Source organism: Lissotriton vulgaris, chromosome 9 (assembly GCF_964263255.1).
Source record: "Lissotriton vulgaris chromosome 9, aLisVul1.2, whole genome shotgun sequence".
Taxonomy (NCBI): Eukaryota; Metazoa; Chordata; class Amphibia; order Caudata; family Salamandridae; genus Lissotriton; species Lissotriton vulgaris.
This window is the reverse complement of record NC_141697.1, coordinates 979,470,337-979,488,408: the sequence shown is the minus strand read 5'-3', so window position 1 is coordinate 979,488,408 and position 18,072 is coordinate 979,470,337. Positions and strand designations below refer to the sequence as shown.

At 45.5% G+C, this 18,072-nt stretch overlaps 1 protein-coding gene across 2 annotated transcripts in view; it reads left to right on the top strand.

Annotated features, from left to right (window-relative positions):
* Positions 1 to 14,655, top strand: part of RAD54L2 (RAD54 like 2) — a 1,034,525-nt gene extending 1,019,870 nt beyond the window's left edge. For both annotated transcript variants that reach the window (XM_086938836.1, XM_086938837.1), the window contains exon 22: positions 13,162 to 14,655. In XM_086938836.1, the coding sequence (XP_086794962.1) occupies positions 13,162 to 14,093 (932 nt within the window). In that variant the 3' untranslated portion in view covers positions 14,094 to 14,655. The remainder of the gene's footprint in view (positions 1 to 13,161) is intronic.
* The last annotated feature ends 3,417 nt before the right edge of the window (positions 14,656 to 18,072 follow it).

The window sequence follows — 18,072 nt, the reverse complement described above, 5'->3', positions numbered from 1 at the left end:
CTGTCTCCAACAAGAAGTTACGGCTCTCTTGGCCAAGGGAGCTATCGAGCGAGTTCCTGCCCCAGAAGTAGGTCGTGATTGCTAATCCCACTACTTTCTGGTGCCCAAGAAGGACAGAGGTCTGCGAGTCCTATCTTGGATCTCAAGAACGTCAACTGCTTCCTCAGGACCTGAGCTAGTATTAACATTTTGAACGTCTCCTTCCGGTCTGCCCTCGACCCTGGAGACTGGATGGTAGCGCTGGACTGCAGGACGCCTATTTTTGTATGTCGGCCCTCCGGCGTTACCTGAGTTTCACGGTAGGCCACAAGCAATTTCAGTTCACCGTGCTCCCTTTCGGCCTTACCAGCGCCCCTAGGGTGTACACAAAAGTGATGGTGGTGGTCCCAGCTCATCTGCGTATATCAGGTCTTTCAGTCTTCCTCTATCTCGACGACTGGCTGTTGAAGGCGGGCTCGCCCAGCAGTATTCTCCCACCTCCAGACTACGGCCGACCTCCTGCATTTGCTGGGGTTCTCCATCAACGTATTACAACAAAAAGAGAGATAGGGAGAGTTATGGAACACTCTTATTCCCCGGTTAAGTGGAGTGGTGTGGCTCACTGGTTGGAGGCGGCAGACCCGGAAGCAGAGGACGGCCTGGGACCAGGGTTCAATTCCCGACGCGGCAGGGTCGTGCACCAGGGTCAGCGGACTCGATAATTCTCGCCTCGGTGCCAACTCTAACCAGGGATCACACTCGGCAACTCTGGGCATTAGCTTGCCTTATCTCCACAACGGCCCCCCACATACGCCGGGGATGCCTGGTTTCACCTTGGAGATACCCAGCAGAGACCATCTCACAGGGAAAGCCAGGACGGGTTCCCCAGCGGTTACAGCGCTGAGATACCCCATGGCGGGGTGATACATGCGCTTTACAAGACACCATTACATTTACATTTACATTTACAAGTCTACCAAACAAGAAAAGAGTGTCCTATGGAATTCATAAAGCCACAAAAAAGGAGCAACAGAAAAAGGAAACTGGCCTCACTTAGGTCAGTTAATAAAGCCCTCACTCACCAACCTGGTGGTGACATGCTTAAGACACGAGTCCCTTGCTCACTGCACCATCAGGGTTCAAGCAAGCCGGGCCGACGACGGCTGAAATGCCAGACCCCGGTCCCCGGAAGCTTGTCTCCTTTCCAGTGAAGAATTGGCTTGGTAGTCTGGTCTGCCCTGTTCCCATGATGCACTGGGCCAGGGACAGACTAATTTGCATGTAGCCAGGTTCTGAGCTGGGATGGTGCAGTGAGCTAAAAAACGGTGATGGATCAAGCCCTGATCTTTGGACTGGGTAAGAGTGGTCTGCTTAATTCAGACACTCTGTTCATCACCACCCCCTTTTCTGAATGCTTCATCATCAGGCCCCACTAAAGAGGCAGAGTGCCTCTTTAGTGTGCTTCGACGCCAGGTCTACTGCGGAGCGGGTTTTCTTGTGAGTTCAGGCGTGCAGTGAGGATAAATTAAATGGTGGTGAAGGATTAAAAATGTTTTCAGTGTATCCAACATTTTTTTATTATTTGATTACTGGGACATAGATTTAAAAGTTAGTATAGGGAATTAGTCCAAGTTGACTTTCTGGAGCTCCAGGCGGTCCTACTTGAACTGAAATCACTCCTTCCCTCTGTCGAGGGGAGAGTTGTGCAGGTGTACACAGACAACACCACTGCCATGTGGTATTGCAATAAGCAAGGCGGGTGGGGTTGTGGACCCTATGTAAGGAGGCTCGGCCATATGAGAGAGGCAAAGCTCAGAGGCCTCTGGTCTCCAGTGGAGTCCAGGCTCCATATTGACTTTCTGGAGCTCCAGGCGATCCTACTTGAACTGAAGGCATTCCTTCCCTCTGTCGAGGGGAGAGTTGCGCAGGTGTACACAGACAACACCACTGCCATGTGGTATTGCAACAAGCAAGGCGGGTGGGGTTGTGGACCCTATGTAAGGAGGCTCTGCATCTCTGGACATGGCTCAAGGCATTTCCTTGACGGCTCAACTCTTGGCAGGTCCTTAAACGCCAGGACGGGCAAACTCAGCAGCAGGTGCATAATGGATCATGAATGGCTTCTGCACTCGGAGGTGGAGCAATAACTCTTTCAACAGTGGGGAGAGCCTTGGTTAGATCTATTCGCCACCGAAGAGAACGCACAATGTCAACTCTTCTGCACGTTGGAATTTCCATGGTGGCACTCGCTCCGCAACGCTTTTCGTCACAAGTGGAGCTGCGTTCTATTGTACGCCTTTCCCCCTATACCACTTCTACCCAAAGTGCTGAAGAAGATCAGGCGCAACCAGGCCCAAGTTATTCTTGTGGCCCCAGACTGGGCTCGAAGTGTTTAGTATCCCGAGCTACTCAGTATGAGCATGGATCCCCCGATCCGACTGCCTCTTCGGGAGGATCTTCTGTTGCAGCAGCAAGGGACGGTACTCCACCCGAACCGGTCTAGCCTCCACCTACATGCGTGGAGACTGGGCGGCGACAGTTGATTCCATTTGACTTGCCACCTTAAGCCTGTGATGATATTCTGGCAGCCAGGCGTCCCTCCACTAAATCGGTATACGCCTGCAGGTGGAACAAATTTGTGGCATGGTGCACAGCGAAGGCTGTGAATCCCCTTTCTGCCCCTCTTTCACAAGTCCTTTTGTTCCTTCTTTCTCAGGCCCAGCAGGGCTCTGCTCTGGACACTATTAAGGGCTATCTTTCTGCGATTTCAGCCTTTCTCAAGCTCTCTGATCAGCCCTCTCTTTTCAAGTCCCCTGTTGTAAATAGATTTCTCAAAGGCATTACACACCTTTTCCCTCCTATACAGTTTGGTATGCTGCAGTAGGACTTGAATCGAGTTCTTACTTATTTGATGCACGCTCCTTTTGAGCCACTTCACAACTGTCCTCTGTGTTTACCGACTTTGAAGACTGCTTTCCTGGTTGCCATCACCTCCGCTAGGCGCGTGAGTGAGCTCCAGGCTCTTTACTGTAAGCCTCCCTTTCTGTCGGTTCATCCGGATAAGGTTGTGCTTTGCACTCACCCTTCCTTCTTGCCAAAGGTTGTCACTGCTTTCCACATCGGGCAAACTATCACCTTGCCCACTTTCTTTCCGCCTCCGCACCCTTCCAGAGAGGAAGAGAGGCTCCACCGTCTGGACCCAAAACGTGATCTCTCATTCAACCTAAATCGTTGCGGGTGGATGACCAGCTCATTGTTGGCTACGTAGGTGCCAAGAAAGACTGGGCTGTACACAAGAGGACTATCTTCCTGCTGGGTCATCTTGTATATCAAGGCCCGTTATTCTCTGGCTAAAGCGGAACCTCTAGTGGGGTTGCTCGCCCATTCTACAAGGGCGACGGCAGCTACTACTGCATTGGCACGTGGTGTCCCCCTGCAAGACATCTGTCAGACAGCCATGTGGGCCTCGCTGCACACTGTTACTAAGCATTATTGCCTTAACAGTCAAGTCCGGAGAGACTGCTTATTTGACCGTTCTGTTCTCTATGACTTTCTGGTGTGATCTTGGTTCGCAGACCCACCACCGGGGTTGGTATTCCTGGGGTATCTATTCTAAGGTAAGGAATCTATCACTAACCTGTTTCTTTCAGATGAACAAGTTACTTTCGGTAACAATATATCTGTAAGAAACATTAGTTAGTGATAGATTCCTTACCGCCCCACCCACCCTTCCCGTCTGCAAACTGATTTCTAGGGTTGAAGTCATCCCTTTCAGGGCCCTAGTTTCAATGCACCAGTGGTCAGTATCTTGCATGGCTCTGAGTTCCTGGCACGGAAAGTCGTGTACAGAACCGACATCGGCACGCATGGGCGCGACTAAGTAGCTCCGACGACGTCTTCTCGGCGACTACGAAGCCAACAACGTATGCGGAGCCGCACAACAACACTTACCGACGCGCAGAGGTACTGCTGACAAACTTTCCCGATCCAGTCTGACGCCTGGGGGTAATTCTAAGGTAAGGAATCTATCACTAACTGTTTCTTACAGATATAGCGTTACTGAAGTAAAGTAACTTGGTCATTTTGTTTGCGTTCCTGGCCCAGCATGGCTTTGCTTTTGGCACTCTTTAGAGGTATCTTTCGGCCCTCTCAGGTTTTTTGCTGTTGCCAGATCATCCGTCACTCTTCAAATCCCTCATTGTGATGCTTTTTTTGAAAGGGCTGCAGCATTTGTCTCCCCCTTCTCCTTTTATTACGCCACAATGGGACCTGAATTTGATTTTACATTGCTTATGTGTTACCTGTTTGAACGTCTGTACAGCTGTACTCTGCAATTGCTCACCCAAACAACTTTTTTTTTGCCCCTCACCCCTCCTTGCATGTATTACTTTAGGGTCTATTTTAAGGTGAGGAATCTACAAATAGAAGTCTCTATCAGAAGAACAAGTTACTCACCTTTGGTAATACCGTTTCAAGTAGAGACTCTGACTTCATACTCCACACAGACCCTGGCCTTGGCATCTAAAAATGTCTCAGTCTAGGAATCTGCACACTGCCAATTGTTTTTGGTTCCGCATCTGTGGGCGGGGAAGAGTATGAAAGTAACTTATTTAAATGTCTATGGTTGGAGCCTATTTGGGCCTATGCACATCACATCCGGTGCGGCCTTCGTCAGCGCATAGCTGTCGGAGCTACCTGCTGGCGAGCAAAGGTACTGCTTAAAAACGTTTCCGGAACCAATCCGATGCCAGTGTAATATTCTAACGTGAGGAATCTGCGGTTAGATAGTCTCTACCACCAAAGGCAAGTCATTTGTTTGTTAATTACCTATAGGGTCCTTCTGGGATCGAAAGGGCAATGTGAAGGAAAATGGTGGGAGGCAAGGAGTATGAGAAGAGGTCAAAAGGAGACAAAGCTGAGGTAAGAACAGTGCCCAATCACACGGCAGATTGTTAGCAAAAGAAATGGGGATAGGTAATGGAAAAAGGGGGGGGGCAGCCAGGGGAAGAGATGAGGCACATGTGGGCTAAGAACAGGCCCCCCTCAAGGTTGGATGCGGAGAGCAGGAAAAGAGTGGGTTACAGCAGCAGATTAAAAAAGATAGGTAAAGAAGGAGATGCAAGCGAAATAGGAGGAAAAAGGGAGAATGTTTTAGGAGGTTGAGTAATCAAAAAAAAAAAAGTTCAACACAGATTCCAAGAAACCACAGATTTGCACAATTTGACAGTCAGCACGGCATAGTCATTCCAAAGATTTGAATCTTAGTTTTGGCCCTGACTAGAAAGATTAAGTTTGTAGCATATGTTACAGTAGATACACTTGCTATGCATTTTCCTGCCATCTAGTGTTGATTTCAGACGTTTGCAATTTTTTCTTCTAAGAAATGTTTTGAGTGACTATGTATAGTGACTCCCCCTTAGCTGGCTATGTGCATGGGCACCGATCCTATTAGATTGTGTTTTTTCCAGCCATCTGGTTCGGATGTGTACCAAAGGGCTTTGAGTTTGGAGCCCAAAGCACTTTCCTTCTTGCCGATTTTGTGAATTGACTCCGGTAGCACCGGAAAACATTCCACACAGCAACCATTCTGTTTCTGCGCCAAAGCAGTGTAGCGAACACTGACCTTCGATGGCTCACCTTCGGGGCCTTAGTCCCTCTTCGGAGCTTGTGCCCCTTGTCCCATAAGTTTAATTAGCTAGAATTTGTCAACGGTACTGGAAAGGACACCCTTTCAATACTTTCCTCAGTGCTACTCTAAATTTCTGTGGAGCAAGCACCATCAGGTCTGCTATTGCTGTCTCTCCCCTGACCTCGACAAAACAACGTGCAAGGTCTGCCTCGCCTTTTAGTCCAAAAAGTCACTTCGGTTCTGCCATGAGCGTTGGTGTGTCCATCGGAGGATGCAGAGTCAGGAGTCTGACGGCACCCCCGATGCCTTCAAGGAGCATGTCGATGCAGAGGAGAAAGAAAAAGCCAGACCTGAGAAGCACAGCTCCTACAGTCATCTCCAAGCCTAGAGGAAGGATGAGGAAGGCTTCTCCTGCGAGTCAGAGGAGGAACAACAGTAGCACACAAGTGCCTTGCAGATTGGCGAAACTGTCAACAGTGATTACCTTTCCCTTCAAAACTCAGTTTGATCCAGCCCAACCGCCAGAGGCCGAGCATGAACACCATAGGGACTGGGCTTCGAGCCCATACCTAAAAGACAGTGATCCAGGTCACCACGGTCTTCGGGCCTTAGTCTGCACTGACCAAAGACTTCTGAGCCAAAAACGTTCTCTCCTTCAGGCATCGAACCAACCGTCCTTTAAGGAAGAAGATTCTGATCATGCCTGTGAAGTCAAAAGGGCATTCAGCGCCAGCATCAAAACTTGCATCAGCACCAAAATCTCCATTGACACAGAAACCTCAGCACCAAAAATGTTATGTTATGTTATGTTATTTGCGATTTTTATAGTGCTAAATCACCGCCAGGTCTCTTAGCGCTTGAAAATTGACATTGAAAATGTTTTGACATTGAATTGAAAATTGACATTGAAACCACTGCTGGCTCCAAGAGACCACTCGGCTCTCCTGGCGGCAGGCTGCGAAGACTTCCCATGCCTGCAGGAAAGGCTTGATGTTTTACAGAAACGTCCGTTCATACATCCCCAAATACACAAAATCATTACAAAGTTTCCACCAAAGCAAACAAAGACTTTGTCATGGAAGTGGAGGTTCATCTTTGATAAAGAGATCACTTTGGAGCCTCTATTACATCCTAAGCTATTCCATAGAAAGTAGTAAACTTTTTTGCATGGCTGACCAATTGTTCATAGCCTTTACAAAGCCTCACCAGGGGCAGGCTATTTTCAAAGCTGGGATTTATAGATGTGCAGTTAACTGTATTCAGTCTTGTTATTTCTTAAAGTCAAGAGAACTCCCCCAATTACACCTAGGGCAACTCTGCCCTAAAGAATGCTGCTACTATGGCCTTCTTGGTGAACATTCCCCTAGTTGACATATGCAAGCCAACCCCACACATTTACTAAGCACTATTATGTGGATGTTCTATCCCGGCAACAGGAATCAGTTGGCCAGACGGTCCTAAGAACTTCATTCCAGGCACATGCTCGACCTTATTTCTCACCCTATACCTATCAATATATCATCTATCTAAATTCTCTGACTCATCCCAAACCCCATTCTACTACTATGATCCCCAAAATAATCCTTTGAAGACTTCCCTTCTCTACTGCTCCTTGCATTATCTCAAACCTATTTTACTAATCAGATCTCCCAAACAAGCCTTTCTATAACCTTCTCTCATGTTTCCATTGTACCATCATTTACTACTACGTTTCTTTATGACCTATTATGCCCCTCCTTCGCTACTGTTGTACAATTGTTTAATATGACCTCCTTGTGGCACTTGTCGTGTAATCTGTGATCATGCTTGTTTTTATCCCTACCTGTTGATGTATTTTCATTATTGTCCTTCCTTTCCTTCCTAATGTAAAGCGCTCTGATGTCCAATGGGATCTAGTTTGCGCTATATAAAACTTTATGAATAAATAGCATAAATCCTTCCTACACTCATCAGATACCTAATTTTTCGCTCAAATCCACTTCTAGAGACTCTTCCCCCTTTCCATCTCTCCTTTGTACAACACAACCCTCCTCTTACTGCTGTGATTTCCAAATAAACACTTTCTATATTTTCACTATCCTTTTCAATCCAGCTAACAGAATCACGTGCCCCCCGCTCAAATTAATTTCATATTTCCCTATACTAATTCACCATTGATCCTTTTTGGGTTCTGGAGTAGCGTGCTCTGAGAAAGTGCCCTCTTTCTTCCATGGTATGCCCCCACTTTTTGCTGAACTGCTGATGTGCTTTGACTGAGTGTGCCCTGGGCTCCTGCAACCAGGTACCATGGGCCTGTGTGCCTTCCCTAAAGCTGTTGAAACTAAAACCCAATTGGCATCTCTGGCCACCTGTCAGCCCCTAGTAAATTGTACCCTAGGTACCCAGGGCATGGTGACCAGAGAAGACCCCTAAGGGCTGCAGCACTTATTGTGCCACCCTTAGGGGCCCTGTACCCTGACACCCACACCCTGCATTTGCAGGCTGAGTGTCTAAGTACAGAACTAAACAAAGAGTCGACATGGCACACATCCCTGTGTGCCATGCCCACTGCCCTGGCATACCTCAGTCACCCCTCTAGCTGGGTGCCCTATGCCAGTGGTGTGGGCACAGGTCCATGAGCCCTGTGCCCTTACAGTACCGAGGGCCATTCCTGGGCAGTGTAAGTGCAGTGCTGCCATTAAGAGTATATGGTGCTGGGAGGTCGACATTACGAACTCCAAAGCACAATGATGGCTTCACTGAAGACTGAGAAGTTTGGTATCAAACTTCTCAGGACATTAAACCCGCACGGATGCCAGTGTGAGATTTAAAGTAAAATGCACCAGAGGGCATCTTAGAGATGCCCCCTGAAAGCTAACCTACAATCCACATCTGGACCGAGAGGCTGCCTAGGCTGCCACACAGCAGACATGTTGCTGGACCCCTGGGTGGAGAGCCCCCGCTCTCCTGGGCCTGCAACAATGCACATCCTGGGCGAGGTGCTAGGTCTATTCCCCCAGGATGGGCAGGGGGAAGCTTTAAAGGCCTGCCTCGTCTGTGAGCTTCTCCAGACCATTTGCTGTACCCAGCAACTGGCCCCCACCGGTTCTGACCCCCCACTCTGGCGGGAAACCCTACGTCAGGAAGGAGGGTGTACCAACTGTACCTACCTGACTCTGGGGGACCCCTGAGTCTATGCCCAGAACCTTGACTTCACTGGACGAGTACTCACCTGGAAACCGATAACTCACTTTCCTGCCATAGGATAACATTGACTGGTTTGACTCGAAAAATCTTCTAAGTGTGAAGTTTTGAAGCTCTAAAATATTCCTATAAAATTGGCCGAATACCGAAGTACTACCTGTGATCAGGAGAGAAGCCAGTACTGTACCTTGTAGCCCAGTACTGAACCGCAACAGTAATCCTAACCGGGTTTACTTGTAACCTGAATTTTCTCCATAGGAACCCATTGTCTGCTTTTCTGTGAAATTTCTTCCAAGTGTCTACTTTTGAAAACTTGAAATATTCCTTAAAAATCGTACCAACTACTGAAACGTAATTACTTATTTGTCGTAAGTAGCGATCCCAGTGCTGGACCTAGGAGCCCAGTACTGGATTACAAAAGTAACGAGAACGTACTTTACCTGTAACCTGAATTTTCTCCTGTTGGATAACATTGCTAGATTTTCACTGAAAAGTTTCTAATTGTGAACTTTTAAAATACCTTTATATTCTATTAAAAGCATTGCAATAACCAAAACGTTTTTACTAAACTGTTTTCAGCTTACACCCCTGGACTTAATCTAGGATCCAGTCCTAGAATTACAAAAGTAATCTACAACTGCATTTTTGTAGACAAACCCATTGAGCTCAATGTTAAATTGTGTTTAGAATTGTGTTGCCTACTGCAATCCCTGTACCTATTGTGTTTGCAAAGTTATTACCTTTCTGCAAAGTAATTACCTGATATCACTCATAATTGAGAAAAGTATATTTTGATACCTGTTGGTTCTAAAAATAAAACAACTATATCTTTTGATATAAAAACAATTGGCCTGGAGTTTAGTCCTTGAGTGTGTGAAACCTTTTGCTGACTGAGTGTGTACAACAAATACTTAACACTGTTGTCTGGTACTGCCATACTGCTCAACCGAGCTACCACTTTTGAGAGTAAGGTCAGCCTGACTATAACCTCTGTTATACCTCTGGGGTTTGTGGTCTCTATACACACTGTACCTTACTTTGGGCCAGTATCTATAGAGCCACTTTCTCACACGTGCTACTCGCTGAAAAGCGATTTGATGCCTCGTCTGGTGTAGTAAGCATTATATAAATGCAATTACGTGTACAATCATCCACACGCTAGTCTCTGCTTATTGAGGGTCCTGCTTTGCAGTCTCAGAAGAACATGCGTATCTATAGCAACACATACTAAGAAATGGAAAATATTACTTACCTTGTAAGCAGCTGTTTGTAACATGTAGTGATGTAGATTCACATGCACCCACCCTCCTCTCCAGGCACGTTTGGCTCTGATCACAGTTCTCTTTTCTCCTTAAGTCATTATCCTTTTTGTGCAATACATATGTGCATGATTTAATGTGCACTCATGTAGGAAGCTGACTCTTTATATAGTATACCAACAAGAGGTATACTGCGCAAATAGTCCATGTATCCCGTGTAAGTTAACAGGAGCTTGCTCTAGCAATCCCAAGGTTCTCTTTTAGGGAGTAGGGTGGTCGAGCAGCCATAGGCTTATCAGAGAGGCGTGTTAGACATTGACAGTGTACACACAGTCTATAAATGGATCACACGACTCAATAAGGAGATCCACACCAAATTTTAAAAATGACATATCTTTATATATATATTTAGGCACCAAAATCGTCACTATCGAGTAAGTTTGTTTCCAGTTAGAAATATTTACACTATTAAAAAGTCGACACTTCGTGCAATTTCTGAAGTAGGGTCCAAGGCAACACCAACAGGTCACCTCGGCAGTAGAGGTGCAATACAGCATTGGGTCCCTTGATGAAGTCCATGGGGTTCGTTCCAGTTAAAAAGAGTCTGCAGGTTTGGACTTGGGGGTCAGCCCTGCTGAATCAAATAGGGGGCAGGGGTCTTGCGATGCTCAGAGACGTGAAGACACCTTGGTCCTCTTCTCCTCACACTGGGGCAGCCGGGTGCAGAGGTGTCCTGAGACGTGTGGTTTCACTCACCGAAGATACTCTTGGTATACGGAGCATGCACAAAGAGGCTGCAGGTGACGTTAGGAAGTCTACAGTTGGCAAACCCAGGTTGGCTTTGACTCTGGAGACCATGCTGACACCTTTGGCCCACTTCAACTCGAGCTAGGGGGCACAGGTGCAGTGGTGCTTTCCGGTGTCAGGTGTTTGGCAAACCGGAGTCTTCTCAGTTCTTCTGCTTGCTTGCCACTGGAGTTCCTGTGTCTTGGGTGAATACTGGAAGTCATCCCAGGCTTTTAGAGGCACAGCAGCTGCAGGATGAGTTGTCTTTGGTGCAATTGTCGAGGACAGCAGGCTGGCCGGCCGACAATGTTGACGCCAAGTCAGTTGCTGGTCTTTTGTTATTGCTTTTGCAACTCTTCAGGGTTTGTCTGTCTTCTTGCAGGTCAGCAGGTTCTGATTTCCTTGTACCAGGGTCTCCCCTAAATACTAAATTTAGGGTTGTTAGAAGAGTGTAGGGTAGTGTCCAATGGGTTACTCACCCTGGGTCACTATGTCCCCTATGACCATGTCCTTTTGGAAGTGGGCATGACTATCACAAAGATGGCAGACTTTAAAATGATGCATCCACATCAGTTAGCCCACCTTAGGGGTTGAACTAGCCTGAGGGTGGACATTCCTCTCTGACTACTAAGGTAGGTTGACATCCCCTCACATCTGAGGAAAGCCAGGCATGTAAACCAATGACAGGGGGCTCTTTGAAGCTCCCTGCCTTGGAATGCTACTTCTCAGGTCATCATGTTAGAGGGGGTGTAAACACCCTCTGCCGGACAGGCTTTGTGCCTGACCTACTGAGAGCGTGGGCCCTCACCCTCACCCCTGGGGTCAGAAACTCAAATGTGGTTGCAGGCTAGTCGGAACAAGTTAGCCAGCACACTAGTAGGTGGTAGGTTTTACCTCTGGGCTCCTGTATTAATGAATCCATCACTGGAATCGGTGTGCGTTTCTTAATACAACATGTTGGATGACAAACATCTTTGGTTTCAGTGAAGCCATCATGTAGCTGTGGAACTCGATTTATTACCAGTGCCCACCACATGTACTTAAAATGGCTTACCTGGTCACTTGGAATGGCAGTAATTGAACTGACCAGCACAATAGCATATCTGCTCATGCAGATATGTCCACTTATGTACTATAGTGTACCCTGCCTTAGGGCTGGAAGGCCTGCTTTAGTGGAAACACACCTATACTGTGTGCAGTGTCTTCAGGCATGGCACACAGAGCTGTGTGCAATGACGTGTTATCACTTTTGTCTGTACCAAGACATGCAGCCTGCAATGGCAGTCTGTATGAGTCAGCTGAGGGGGTCCCTTAGGGCACCACAATACATGTTGCAGTCTTTAGGGACCCTCTTTAGTACCCATGCCATAGGTACCTAGGGTACCATTTACTAGGGACTTACAGGGATGTCAAAGGTATTGCCAATTGGGGGAACAATTGAACAGTTTAGGGAAAGAGATCCGGCACTTAGGACCCGGTTAGCAGAAACCTAGTGCACCTGCTGTCCAAACTGAAACAAATATCAGGCTAAAAGTGTGGATGACCCTGTCAAAAAGGCACACTTTCCTACAACTCACAATTCCATACTACTCTGATCTGCTTTGCGGATAACAATCTAACATAGAGTTGATGCCTATGCACATTGCCAGCTAAAGAGGAGTCACTGTTTCTTGTGATTCTAAAGACTAGTCGATGAAAGACTTCTTGCACACATCCAAGCCCAACACTAAATGGCAATAATATGTAGAGCATGTGAGTCTACAGTACTAGACACTACGAACAGATGCTTACAGTGTATGTCACATTATCTTGCATCGAGAGCATATAGGACACAAGATGGAATCTCCCAAATGTTTATGCTTGGCATTTATCAAGTGTGTAATTGGCACACACTACATTTTGGCACTGAGAATTCAGTCTAAATGAGAAAATATGTATCCAGCTGTGAGCAAAGGCATGCATGGACTGCACTGTGAAAGCCATAGGTTTTAACTTCAGCCCAAATTTAATCATATTAAGGCTTATAGGCTGGGGCAGCCTGAACCATATACGCTCTGCTACCAAATTTGGCTTGTTTGAAATATCTTATTCAACTTATAGTACATTTCACTCTATGAAATATCAGTCTATAGAGATGCCTAGTCTGTAAAATAGTATTAATCTGCCACAGACTATCACTTACCAGCAAAAATGTTTTTCCTAAACAAAAGAGCTAATTTTTAGGTTTGTTTGTGTGTTTGTCTGTTGAGTTTCTAGCTACAAGTTTTACAATGCTTCTGTTGTCCCCTCTTTCATTGTGAATGTCTTTGTGTCTCCTACTCACAGGTTCCCAGGGTCCTTCTGTCGAATCTACAAGCAATGGTAGACACAGTGTTTCATCTCCCACAGCCGACAATACTGAGGATCTCTCCCGGCCACTCTCACCGGACAGCCCCCAGATCCTCAATGAGCTGCAGCAGTACGCAGAAGCAGCTACCACACATGAAACACACCATGGATCATCTGTCAGCTCTATTCAGGCCAACAATAGTAGCAATTCATCTTCTCATCGACTTTCAATCCAATGTATGAATCAACCTATTTCGTCATCTTCCCTCTCCGGTGCCAGCGACAGCCTTTTGGCATTGGACCTACGAGGGAAAAAAAGAAAGTCTCTGTCACCTTCAGTTGAGGAGCATGCTGGGAGGCAGCAGAGCAAACATCAGTCCTATGACCACGGGTATTCTGTGCCTAGTGGTTATGCAATGCCATCTGTCTCTCTGAACCATAACATAAACAACCCTTTTGCACCACTTGCTAACCAGATGTACGGCAACTCTAGCTCCTCGTACTACCAGCTGCCTCACATGCTTGGTGACTCCCATCTGGCATTTCCTGGGACTACAGACCCTCTTCTGACAGCCGGCAACCCCAGCTCATCTGCTGCTACCTCAGCCTCTGCCAGTCTCCCACCATTTATGCTGAACCCTACATTGGCAGGAATGCTGCCCAGTTACTCTCTTCCCTTTTCCCAGCCACTCCTTCCTGATGCAAGAATGTTTAGCCCCTTCCAAAATCCTGTTCTGCCGAGCAATCTCCCCCGGAACATGGCACCTGCCTATCCGGGTTATATGTTGCCTCACGCGGGTTACCCAGGAAGTGGCACTTCTCTGCAGCCCCAGGGTTCTGGCAACACAGAGCTTGGTGAAGTGTCTGACTTGGGTTCCAGCGAAGATGAAGGCAAAGATGATGATGTTATTGACATCACAGGCAAGTGATGGCAGCTGTAAGCATGGTGCCCATTTGGAACTTGCTGCAATATTCAACGGGACATGGAAAGGCACACCAGGCTTCATCCTTCAGAATTCAAGGAAAGTGGGATGAGAATTGGAAGGAAACCCAGGAGGCTTTTCAGGGTAGACATTGTTGAGAAATATGGAATGGACCTGCACGTAGGGAGGGAAATCCGTGCCCTCCAGCTCTTTCTCCCTCTACCTGATCCATCTCTTTCTGTATTTATTGCATAAAGAGAAGCCAATTAAGGCAGTGTCGCACTGTTCCCCACATGCCCTCTCTTCTCCAGCCCCAACTACCTTTATAAGGTTTATGCGCTGCAGATAGAATGGTTTGTTTTCTGTAAGAATTCCATCTCCAATATACTGTTGTATAGTGAACTTCTTATGTGGGTACAACCGAAGGGTTAGGGTGAGACAGGAAGATCTAAAGACAATAGGTTGAAGAAAAAGGCCACTGTTTATGGAAGTGGGAACATGGTAGGCCCAGCAGGAGATGAATGTATTCTGAACATCGATTAAAAATTTTATTTTCTAAAAGAATAAATGAGTTGTACATCCCTGTTAAGGAATTTTGATGATGGGAGAGGGAAAGTCCATTAAAGAGTCGACAAAAGTAAATGTCCCAAAAATAACAGCACAGAGAGGGGAGACATTGAAGTTGAATTGGGTTCCTTGGTGAGACATTTCAAGAGGCGAAGCCCAATGATTCTTTGGAGTGCACAGGTTAAAAGGGGAAATGTTAGCTCACAAATATTAGGACAAAGAATATAATATCCACATAAAAATAAGGAGGAGTAACAGAGCCTCAGGGAGACGGCAAACAAGAGAAGATCTCAAAAGGAAGAAGTGTGGAAAAATGGAAAGGCTCAAAATGGTAGAACTGCTCACTGAGAGAAAGGGGATGGAGGGTTGCACAGTCTGATGTGGTGGGGTATGGAAGAAAGATCTGGCAGGAATTGAGGTGTAATTGAAGATTCCTCGCCCCTTGTGCAAAATGGGGGATATGCCAGATATAAAGGAAAGAAAATGAGTGGTGTAAAAAAACAAATTGCATGAAATAGTTCAAAAGACTGAAACAACCTTTAGGATTTTCTTGAAAACTGAACCCTCCCTTTTCAGAGAGTAAACTTGGTAGTCTTGCAGTGAGTGCCTTAGCAATAGTTGCCCATTGATCTCGGAGATTGTGATGTCCAAGTACTCTAGAGTAGGGCTGCGCTTTATACAACATCTGTCAAGCAGTGGATCGGAGCTTAGGAACTCTGATAGGTCTTATGCTGGTGGGTCAAAACATGTTCCCTGAGCTGCACATTTAGATTGCGTATTAGTTTTGAGCATAGGAGGTCGAACCCAAAAGTGAAAAAAAAATTAATGGAAACATGGCAAACATACATTTTTAAAACTTTTCCTAGAATCTTTTTTTAAATATTTTTTTTAAATGTTTAAGTAAAACGTCTGAAAGATTATATAGCATTTGTTTCTGTCTTGTTTTTTCCGTTTTTCCTTGTCTGCTGAAAGTTATTTTTTTTTTTTTACTCCATTAAAGATGAATCCTATCTTTGTCTGAGACATTTGAGAAATGCCCATGCTGCAGGTCTCCCCTTCCTCTGGGCAGCATACACGTTTGGCTGAACCCAAGGGGCAGTGCTAGGGACTGAATATCTTTAGAAACAGTAAGGTTATTTTGCCCACAGATAACAGCCCTCCTTTTAAATGGCAGAATCTTGTGCAGCATGTTGATGTTCCTCTTGTGCAGTCAAGTATGTTCTTGAGATATGTTTTGATGGTTTCATGACTGTTTTCAATGAAGGAAGTTAACATGTAGATGAGAGGATAAACTTTGTGCTACATTTACCTTCATGTTCAAGTTATTTTAAGGGATGTCAGAAGGTGAAAATAGCTTTCCATTTCATGCTTAGTGCTATTGTTTACTGATTCCTGATCAGATATTGTAGTGGGAGCTACATGCAACACTTTGCAGTTATTGCACCCTCTTACTGAATGCAATGCGTTTTGAATAAAATCTAGTGCCTCGGTCGACTTCAGAAGTTTGCTAAATTTATGGCTGCCTTGCAGTGGAGCCACATCCATAGTGGCCTTCCTAACTTAGCGGCCCTTCCTACCCTCCCATCTTCCTAGGCAACTCTTCCTGCTCTTCTTTCTTCTCCTCATATCTTTTGGAGGCTGTACCTTGAGGTGGCTGCTTGGTGTGACCTACTACATTTTTGATGGGACGGATAGCTTTTGCCAGGAACCCACCAAGAAGATCTTTCTGCTGAATCTTTTTTGGCTGGCAATAAAGCCAACTACTTCACTTTGTTCCATAGCAAATGTGGGCCACCCCATGCCTACCATAAGTGGTGTGAGCATAGTTTGGGATATGCCAATAACCTGAATACTTCAAGTTACCCAATCTTTGACAATTGATGTACCTTCCTTCCTGGAGGTTATCTTTTATGACCGTGCAGCAGACAATGTGTTATGCTGAAAAATTCTACAATTCGAGAGGTGATCTTTTGCACTTAATTAGGAGTTGTGCGTTCATCTCGAAGTTATTTGTTAAATTTTGAACTGTAAACATTCCACCTTCTATCCCTTGGCAGATATAACTATTTCATGACAGTCCTTCATTCCGTTCACTAATACGTGGATCAGTCTATAGGGTAACATAAATAAGTATAACAGATTATATTCCCGTGGTTGCTAGTTGTCCATATATTTTTATCCATCCCATTCTTGCAGCAACTGATATAAATGAGCATCAACTGTACGTTTGTGACTCAGTCATTGGTGCACTGTTTAAAGGGGGGCCATCTGATATTTAATTTTATTTTCTCAGATATTTTTGGTGTGCCTTGTCTTCCACAAGAGTTTAGAAGAGATAGGTTACCCTTGGCTGAGGTTGGGCAGTTCGGTAAGAGCTCTGGTTTTAAAGAGTAGTTTGGGGATTGCATTTCTATAATCAATCTTCCACCGCCATGTTGCGCAGAAATTAATGCCTCCATGGTTGTGTGATCTGGGACAGTCCATTTGCTCATGGCATAGGTCCTATGAGTCCTTTCCCAAAATAACGTTTCAGTTCATAGTTCTTAATGAATTTTATTTAGGTGCTAGTTAGGATTGGATGGATTTATTTTTACCCTTTCTGGGGCAAGATGAAGTATTGTGTAACATTTACGTTTTGGAAGCAGTAAGAGATAGTTTTGGATAATTATTTGCAAAAGACATACAATTAGGTTTGCTATGTCATAGATCCATGAAACCTGGTTTAAGCTTTAAATTGAAAACTTCACATCAAGCAAATAGCCTGGGAAACTAATGGTACCAGAGGGAGTTAAGTTTACTAGAACAGTCATACATTAATGTCCAACTCTGTAATACTCCAAATCATTGCGAACTGGTGCCACCTTGATGTAGAGACACACTGCTTCAACAAGCTATAAATCAACTTTTGCCAAGTGATGATCATCTGCACGCATTTCGTTCCACTCCCTTTTGTGCCTTAGCTTTGCTGTTTTTCTAATCACCTCAGTGAAGTGACCCCTATTTTGTTTTCTATGTTCTTTTGTCAGACTTAAGCCACTGCCATGGCTCTTCGTTGTTTTTCCCTTTTATGTTTGCACTGATATTCATCCCTGTCCATCATATACTTTTTTCCAACTTCTGTTTGTGTTTCTGTATGTTATCTCAATCAAGATAGTAGCTGTGTACAGTAGGTCAGAAATAGTTTATAGCAGTACTTCCCTCTTGGAGGTGAGATTGAGTGAACTGGACAGTGACTCTGTATGGTAGGCCAGATATAGTTCACAGCTGCACTAGCCCATTGGAAATGAGATTTTAAGTGGACTGGAAAACTGACACTTGGTTTTTGTTTCCCATATGCAGTCACACAAGCGATCTAGAGAAATGTGCAGCAAATAGTTTTGATTTGCTACCAGAGAAACTAACACATGTATGAAATTAT